This window comes from Durio zibethinus, chromosome 21 (genome assembly GCF_047325235.1).
Source record: "Durio zibethinus cultivar Kanyao isolate XHJ-2024 chromosome 21, ASM4732523v1, whole genome shotgun sequence".
NCBI classification, from domain to species: Eukaryota; Viridiplantae; Streptophyta; class Magnoliopsida; order Malvales; family Malvaceae; genus Durio; species Durio zibethinus.
This window is the reverse complement of record NC_143182.1, coordinates 2,708,935-2,717,522: the sequence shown is the minus strand read 5'-3', so window position 1 is coordinate 2,717,522 and position 8,588 is coordinate 2,708,935. Positions and strand designations below refer to the sequence as shown.

The 8,588-nt window shown below is 37.8% G+C and overlaps 2 protein-coding genes across 2 annotated transcripts; both read right to left on the bottom strand.

Moving 5' to 3' along the window:
• Positions 1-27: 27 nt before the first annotated feature.
• Positions 28-2,034, bottom strand: LOC111304792 (reticulon-like protein B5). Its single transcript, XM_022901739.2, has 5 exons — positions 1,727-2,034; positions 1,041-1,221; positions 795-936; positions 612-681; positions 28-526 (listed from the first exon to the last, which is right to left on the bottom strand). The coding sequence occupies exons 1-5, from the start codon at positions 1,932-1,934 to the stop codon at positions 360-362; spliced, it is 768 nt and encodes a 255-aa protein (XP_022757474.2). The 5' UTR covers positions 1,935-2,034; the 3' UTR covers positions 28-359.
• Positions 2,035-2,998: 964 nt separating this feature from the next.
• On the bottom strand, positions 2,999-6,881 carry LOC111304788 (uncharacterized). Its single transcript, XM_089750567.1, has 3 exons — positions 6,474-6,881; positions 5,445-5,458; positions 2,999-4,594 (listed from the first exon to the last, which is right to left on the bottom strand). Exons 1-3 carry the CDS (start codon positions 6,772-6,774, stop codon positions 3,167-3,169), a joined length of 1,743 nt encoding a protein of 580 aa, XP_089606693.1. The 5' UTR covers positions 6,775-6,881; the 3' UTR covers positions 2,999-3,166.
• Positions 6,882-8,588: the final 1,707 nt, after the last annotated feature.

Sequence of the window (8,588 nt, the reverse complement as noted above, 5' to 3'; positions counted from 1 at the left end):
TTGATGAACTCTTAAAAGGACTAACCATAAGGAAACAACCAAAGTACCATATTAATCAGGAAATAACACATACCATAACAGTACAAAATCAGGTGGCAACCATATATAAAAAGCTGATTGTTATCCAAATGAAACAAAGTTATATAATAAATCATCACCTCATGGTGCCATCTGCAAGCTCGGCCTATTGCAAACAACTGATTGCTTTTAATGATGATATTTTGAATTGCAAACCCAAACATTAGAGAACTGTTGATTGAGGAAGAAATGCCTCTTTCTAATGTGAATATAGAACACAACCAAACCCTGGAAACCCCATAACTAACCAAAAGTTGCTGGAGACTAAACACCTGAGCTCTCTAAACCTTCTTGGTCTTCAAGGGACCTTTTGGAATTTTACTCAGAACCTTGGCATCAAAAACTGTATATTGCTTTTTTATCTCAATCATCACCTTCTCCGCAAATGGGTCAACCATGTCCTCGTACTTCTCATATATAGCAGGCACCGTATGCAGCAAAACAAAAGCTGAATTCATACAAAATTCAGTATAATATTATATAGATAAATAAAATTAGCAGTAAAAAACAAGTGAGCGATTTGGTCTCATTACATATGTAGAACAAGGTCAAGAAGTTGCACCAACTCCCCACAATTGACAGGATCCAGAAAGCAGCTATAACCTGAAATCCAAATCATGGATGGCGTTCTTTCAAACAGTGGAAATATAAGTGATTCCCCCAATCAAACTTAGATGAAGCACTCATAAAATCACCAGACATAAAAATAAACACACCATAAGAAACTTCTTCAGATCTCTTCCAGATGCAATATCTCGCAGCAGCTTCAATGCCTGGTTAAGTTCAATTGTCAGAGCAGATGCAACTTGGAGGAATGGCTCCTCTGGTAAATGAACTTCTGGGATGCGAGGTGTAGTCCTATATAAGAAAAAAATTCAGGGCATCGTCTTTAAGAAATCATACAATATCTTAAACTTAATTACCAAACGTAATAAAGTTTCTACAAAGACCATAAAGCTTACTTGTGGATAAAGGTATGGGCATTGGACCACAAGAACATTACTGCAAGACAGAGTATGGAAATGTGACAGACTAGAGTAAGTAGGTGGTATTCAACCAATTCAAAAAGGACCCAGATTGCAGTTGCTCCACCAAGCACGCCAGCTGAAATCTTCTTTTTCCTCCATAAAAACACATCAGCAGCTGCACCAAATCATTACCACCAAAATATCGTGGAAAGAGACAACATCAGCTTCTAAAACAAACAAAAACCAATAATCTACAACCCGATGAAAAAAAAAAAAAGACTTTCTCTTTCTAAAGTCCCCTATACACTAACCTGCTTAGATGAGTACATCATTTTCAAATATTAGAATCAAGATGATTTTAATAGCTTGATTTTTAAGCAAAATCTATTTATAAAGTCTTTAAAGAGAAGTAAAAATTTCAACAAAAAGAATCAATAAAATACAAAAATGGGACTCACGCCATGCATTTTCTTAACTATCAAACAAATCATAAAGCATAAAATAAAATACAGATCCATTAATCTTCCATCAAAGTAACCTTTTTAATCACTGTAAAATAATTGCAATATATTTTATACTCACATTTCCATCAAATCCATAAACAAAATTAAAAATCTAAAACCCTGATCTCATTAACTAAATTTTTAATAAAAAAATGTGTAACGTGTTTGGGTTCGTACGTTTTCCACCACCAAGAACATGGTGAACGGGCCTTTCTCTTCCGAACAACCGATAAATCTTAGCCTTAACGGGGGATGGGGAGGCCGGTTTCTTATGATCCGAATCCGAATCTGAAGACGAAGATGAATCATGGCCGTGAATCTTCTCGCTGATCTTCTCTATCACCGACCCCACCGCCGATTTCTTGCTCTCTGATTCCTCCGCCATTGCTAAAAAATTTCCCGACCAATACCCTAAAAAGAAGGATTCTTTGTCTCCGATTCTTACGGTGTCCGAAAAGTATCGAAGTGAATGTGTATGTGTGTATAAGTAGGCAATATAGGGTTTTATGATGGGGATATATAAACCGTAGAGGGGTCTAGCCTGAGGTGTGGAGCCGAACCTAATGGTTCGGGGAGAATTTTAAATCAAAAGACTTGACGGCGTTAGATTTTGACGGGGCTATGATGGATGGAGTGGGGTCCAGAAATTCGAAGGACAGGGATGTGGAGGCACTGAAGATAGGACGGTGCGGTGCTCTTGAAAAGATTCACCGAAAAGGACACGTGGCGAACATTTAATGGGATGGTGGTGTCATGGGCGGCCATCGCCTTTTAGTGGTCGCTTCGGGTTACCATCAGTGGGCTCCACGTTAGGCTTTACTTTGGCCAGTTTTTTAAGTTTTTTTTCTAATTTTTAACAAAAATTTTTAAAAAATATGCAAATATGAATAGTTAATGAGATGTAGATTTTTTTTTTTGAAAAATTAATGAGATTGAGTTTCAATTTATGAGGTTGGTGAATCCAACAATACTATTTCTTAATTTTTATAATTGCGTATTTTAAATGATACGAAATATGCAAATCAATAGAAATATAATACATATTCTTATTTTCAAACATTAAGGCCTTCAATTTGGAATTTGGGAGCTTACCCTTACAGGATTGCTGTGGGGATTCTTTTCAATAATTTACGTGTGAATAATGAACGCTCGCCCAACCCAAAACAAAGTATAGACAGTAGTAAATGGTTACTTTTATCTGTTTTGGTGGCCCGATTCCATTTTTACAAGCTTTGGCCCATTGAACGTGGAAAAATCTGTCTCAACAGCCACACTCACTGTCAGCAAAGAAAAGAAGAGCCTCACCAAAAAGAGACGCTTCTTATTCATCCGATTGTTTCTCTGTCCGTACCTCAAAAGATTACAATTTTTAGGCAAATTTACACCCATCTACGCTTTGTCCACATGTGTAGCATTGCTCAATACAAACAAATACAACAAATACCAGAATGCAGAAATTAGTGTAATGTTTCTAGATTGGCTTCTACAAACATTTTGATAAGGAACTAGAATCAGTTCTGGATGCAATTTTTTGCCTGCATTCTTACATGAAAATTATGAACCGCATGGCTATAGATGTATAATGAACATAACAATACGATACTACAATGTATATGGTCATCGGAATGGCCTTGGCGGCTTTTCTAATACAGCAGAAAAGAACACATCTCGATCATCTTTATCTCGCTTTGGAACAACTGTCCATTTGTGTTTTCTGTACCTTAGAACCTTGAATGCCTCCAAGTAATCGTCCAAGTCTTCCTTCAAACAGAAAAAACTGTCAATCCAGAGCAAACCCCCTGGCCTCAAAACTCTATCCCAATCAAACAGCACAAAGTCAAGGAGTACAAAATCAATCCAACCATCAAGAAATCTCGTCGTATGTATCAAATCCAGGGTGTTGTCGAAGAACGGGAGGCGCTGATTTATAGTCAAATAAAGTGGCACTAGTCCTCGAAGAGCTATCATCTCATTAAAAGGTGCCCCAAGGTTGATTGTTGCTGAAACTATCGTGACATTGAACTCTCTCATCCTGGCTGCAAAAGTCCCAGTTCCTACACTGAAATCCAATCCAATTCTAATCTCCCCAGGTTTGATATCCAGCACTTCAGGTATAAAAAAATCTGCAGTCAAATTTGTTTCAGGGTCTAAATCCACTGGCTTAATCCATCTGGGCATTTCATGATCTGAAAGATTGAAGCAATCTGCACATTTGAAGAATCCCTTGCGAGTAGCATTGTTTGCCAGACAAGTGAAGTTCTTGCATCTGTATCCACTCCATCGAACATTGCGATCATCAGGAAGCTTCCACATGGACTCGGTAATGGGGAATGGCTGGCTGTATAGCTTTGGGGCTCTTGCAAGGCACCTTCTTCTTGGTAATGGATCACAACCATGAATCATTAGTTTCTGAGCTAGTTTCCAGTCATCATTGCAGATTTCACCAACATCGTAATCCATGTACTCTTCTAGCTCTCTCTTCATCGCAAAACAAGTGTGACCAATACTTGTGAATGTGCCATTAGCTCCCATGAAGTTCTGTTTTCCTAATCTGTTTGGCTTGACCCTGACATACTTTCGAATCTCTTCAATCAGAAAGTAGTCCGCAGGCTCATCAGATTGTTGACTTGATTTCACCAGGGGATGGACGGCCTTGTTTTCAGTGTTCTGCTGTCTAGTTGATGTCAAAGATGCTTGCATTGACTCAATTAGACCGAGAATATCAGCAAGAAAAGCACTGTGTCTCACCAAGATTTCTGATGATGATGACTCTTGTGCCATGCCTCTCAACTCATTCATTTCTTGTCGAATTCTTTGAGTAACAGACTCAAAATTTACTCTCACATCGCCTTCACTTCTACTTGGATTCTCAGGATTTACATGATTGCAGAAGGAATCAGTAACAAGGAGAGATTTAATAGAGTAAGATCTAGACAAGGTAGCAACAGAAACGAGAAGAGCACAAGTACCTAGTATAAAGATAGTCCTGTGAACACTCTTCCATGTTCCCAACTTCCCCATGCTATTTAGTTTTGGCATCTTTATCTCATTAAGACTGAGAAGTATCATCTCCAATCGCAGTTCAATCTAACAAATAAAAGGGACCTATTGAATCGTCCCCAGCAGAAAATGCTTACTATACAAGAAATTACATTGTTGGAAGATGAGTAACAAATTAATCAAATATAGAAATTTCCTGAAACTTGAAAATGAAGGTGAATTTGACCAAGGTCACATATATTTTAATCGGGAAAAAGAGTTGAAGAAAAGGGGATCGGAAGATTTTGAGGTTGGGGCACATGGCTGATGCTCCTACTTTTAAATTTTCATTGAGCCTTGAGCATCCGGAAAGGCATTGTACAGTACTGTAATTTCGAGTGAACACTACCGAGATTCTAGATCATCCTGTCCTAACATGCCACTCCCACGTTACAAAGCATCAATCTCCAAGTTCAGACAAATCTCTTACAATTTAAGTTATCTTTATGAAAAGATGAATTTGAATCGTAAGGACGAGGGTACCAAGTTTGAACAAAGCATTGGAAACGATTTTATGTGTTAAAATCCCAATAGAACCAAAAATCAACCAATTAAAGTCCTCCGCTTGCTTGAAAAATTAGTAATCTTTTGCCCAAAGGGTTAAGCAAAACAGTTTGAAGCAAACTCCATTAATAAAAAATTCTTTCTCGTCACGAGATAACAGTGACCAAAAATGTAAAAAACAAGTAGGGCTAACTTCAGTGACTAGGTTAATTTGAGGTCATTGAGATTTGAGAGAGCTTTGGAAATCTTCCTTCCTATTATGGGGGTCAACGCACACGTTGTCACCAACAAAAGCATACATTTCTTTACTCAAATTAGCTAGAACGATCGGCAGAAGTTCAGAACCCAGTACTAAACTGAAGTTCTCTTTGTTCCTTTGCCGGGTCTCTGCCTTCGGGACAGGCAGCTTTATCTTCAAATAAAATAAAAAATTTAGGTCGATTAAACTCCTGGAGGAGACTTAGCTGACAAGTGAGAACTAAGACAGAACAGAGTTCTGCAAAGCAACAGAAGCTTACCGAGCTGAGAGCTTGATGAATATTAAAGTACAGGAAAAAGGTCAAAAAAGTTGAATATGAACCGGTGCAATAAGCCGGTAAAAGTAGTACCCAGTCAAGTTTAATCTATTTCTGTACCTTAATTTACAATAAATGGGAAAATGAACTGAAATTTTCAATCCATTAATTCTTGTCAACTGTTTGATAAGAATTTGAAGCAATTAGATAGGGGGCTGGAAATACGGCAGTCAATGTCTCAATAAAATAAACAATACAGAACAAAAATTGGTGCAAATTATGCATTTCACAAATAAGTTGAAGAAACAAATTCCTTGACTAAAAAAAGACTCCCAATTGATGTGAATCACTTTTTATCACTCAATTTGTGCTCAGCACCAAGCATCTAATACTTTTTTTCCCCCTAAAACAACAAAAATCACAATCCATTTAGCAAAAAAAACTCCACTACCAAATCACCCTGTTCTCTACCTAACCATCAAAAAAACAAAAGAAAAAAATATACAAATTTCCCCCTTCAAACAATCCAACACACCCTAAAAAAGGAGAGAAAGAAATCATCCACCAAAACTAAGATATTTAAAAGAAAAAAAACAACCCAAAAAGTCACCTCCTCCCTCGGTCCGCAGCGTACTGAGACAGAGGCACGAGTTCTGACAAAGGCGTAGAAAGTGGAGTTGGAAGTGGCGAGTTCCGACAAATGGGACAAGACCCATTAAGTTTCAACCAAGCATCAATACAAGAAACATGGAAATAATGCCTACACTCAGGCATCATCCTTAACATCTCCAAATCCCTATACTCACACAAACAAATCGAACATGTTGTGTTCACGTTACTAGAACCCGCGGCAGCCGCCTCTTTACTAAACTGGAACTTGGGGTAAGAATTTATAACGGCCTGGTCAAGCCCTACGACGACGTTTTCATTGTCTTCATCTTCAGCAACGAAAATAATCCTGGGGAGGATGATCCCATCGGAGTCGGGGCCGGTAGCTGAGATGGGGTTGGGAGAGAAGGCAAGAGGGGAAGAGGAAGAGCGGCAGCAGATGTAGGAAGCGAGGAGGATGGTGGAGAGGAGGACGAGGAAACCGAGGGCGATGGCGATGGAATAGCCGAGGCCTAAGTTGGTGAGATAGTTAGGGGCAGAAGGGGGAGGGGTGGACATTGGAGGGGAAGAGGAGGATCCATTTGATGGGGTGAATGGAAAGGGAAAGAGAAAGGAAAGTTCAATGAAGCGAAGATGGGTAGATGATGCTCCAGCTGCAGCATTTAATACTCAGTTTGGAAACAGCGGGGTGGCATTTATTGTGGTGTTGGTGACTTTTGCTTTGCTTCCTCATTTCATCTCCACTTCCCTCCTGTTTTGTGATTTCAATTTCTTTTTGTGTGAAAAATAAAGTGGAGTTTTGCTTTTGGGCTTATGTCTGGCTTCTTCATTTTGGAATTAGGGTTTTACATAATGATGTTTTCAGAAGATTTCACAAATACCCTATCAAATATTTATGAAAATTAATTAATTTTTATAATATTAATTTTTTATATTATGAAAATAAGAGTTTTTCTTGCTTTTGAAATCGAAAGACAGCGTTTTCCCTGTTCTTTTCTTTGGACTTCACCAAAAGGAAAAGTGGGTTGAAATTTCAATCTGAAAAGTATTTCAAGAGACCAAAGCCAATACTATAACAATCAAAAACATTTTGGAAAGTGGAGATTTATGTTTACTTCTGAAACGTGATACATGTACCCCAAAAAAACAAAAAATAGTGAATGCAATGAAATTTCCTAGAATTGGATGAGAGCAACTTGCAGCTCACCTGGATTGGTCCCAATTCCCGAAAGATACTCAACTTTGTTCTTTCTTGATATAAAATTACAGTTACTAAAGGCAACAACAATAGAGAAAGCTCATGCTTTCTATTTGCAAATTACACAAAATTGTCGTGACAAACAATCCAAAAACAATTTGTGACTCTTGCTAGTAAATGCTTTCCTAATTTCTTGCTCCATCCCTCTTTAGTCAACTTCATACTATTTTGGCATATATAGTTTTTCTTGTTTTTTCGACAATATTCTTTAACTTTTCGGTGTGAACCTGATACTTTTTTTCTTCCGCATTTTACACACTCTGTCTTGATTCTTTTAGTGGAAAGATTGCTCATACGAATAAAATCAAAGGTGGAAAGTTCTTCATATATCCTTGTCTTTAAAAAAAATTGTAGATGACTGGTCAATACTAGCAATTTCTTCTTCCACGCGAGTTATCTACCATTGATAGGTTTCCTCTATGCATTTATTCACAAAGCACTAACATCTAATGCTCTGACTATATTGGCTGGACTTGTCGCCCATCGCACTTGCAACAATGGCAGCACCAGCTGTTCTCTAACTATTAACTTTAAAGTTACTTTAGTAAGACCTCAAAAACAGAGGCACCACTTAAATAGATTGCATTCAGTGTTTTTGGGTCAAAGCTGGTAAATTCTTTTCTTTCTTCGAAGTGAGGGAATGCTAATACTAGATTTTGACCCACCGAAAGAGAGTTTAATCACAATTAATTGGTAAGAAAAGAAAATAATATTGCACCACTTTACTCCCAAAATTGGGTTTGGTTGTATGAAAAAAGCACAACAAATTAACAACCTGATGGAGCCGGACCACAGCAAGATTGCAGTCTGATGCTTCATTAAAGGCTAAAGCAAAGCTCTTGCTCCCACTTTTCTTGTAGTCCCAAATACTTTATTGTCACCTTTTCATACTACTGATAATAATGCTATTATAATTCAGTTAAAATTCACTCGAATCCAGGAACTCTATAGTCTTCGCCACCATCCGATGCATATTGAAAATAACAATTAAACCCATGATGGCAACCTTGGGCCAGAAAATAATAGTAATAGTAAGTTCTTTGTTCAAGAAAGCTACTCATCACTTCTCCTTTTAAAAAAAAAAATTGTCCCCTCTCCCTTCGTCTTTTGTTTT

Excerpts from the sequence above, each read along its gene's own strand:
- LOC111304792 (XM_022901739.2), bottom strand. The coding sequence starts at position 1,934 with ATGGCGGAGGAATCAGAGAGCAAGAAATCGGCGGTGGGGTCGGTGATA. Across the intron at positions 1,222-1,726 it reads TGTTCTTGGTGGTGGAAAAC|CTGCTGATGTGTTTTTATGG; the intron begins GTACGAACCCAA and ends GATTTGGTGCAG. Across the intron at positions 527-611 it reads CTTGACCTTGTTCTACATAT|CTTTTGTTTTGCTGCATACG; the intron begins GTAATGAGACCA and ends GTATGAATTCAG.
- LOC111304788 (XM_089750567.1), bottom strand. The coding sequence starts at position 6,774 with ATGTCCACCCCTCCCCCTTCTGCCCCTAACTATCTCACCAACTTAGGC.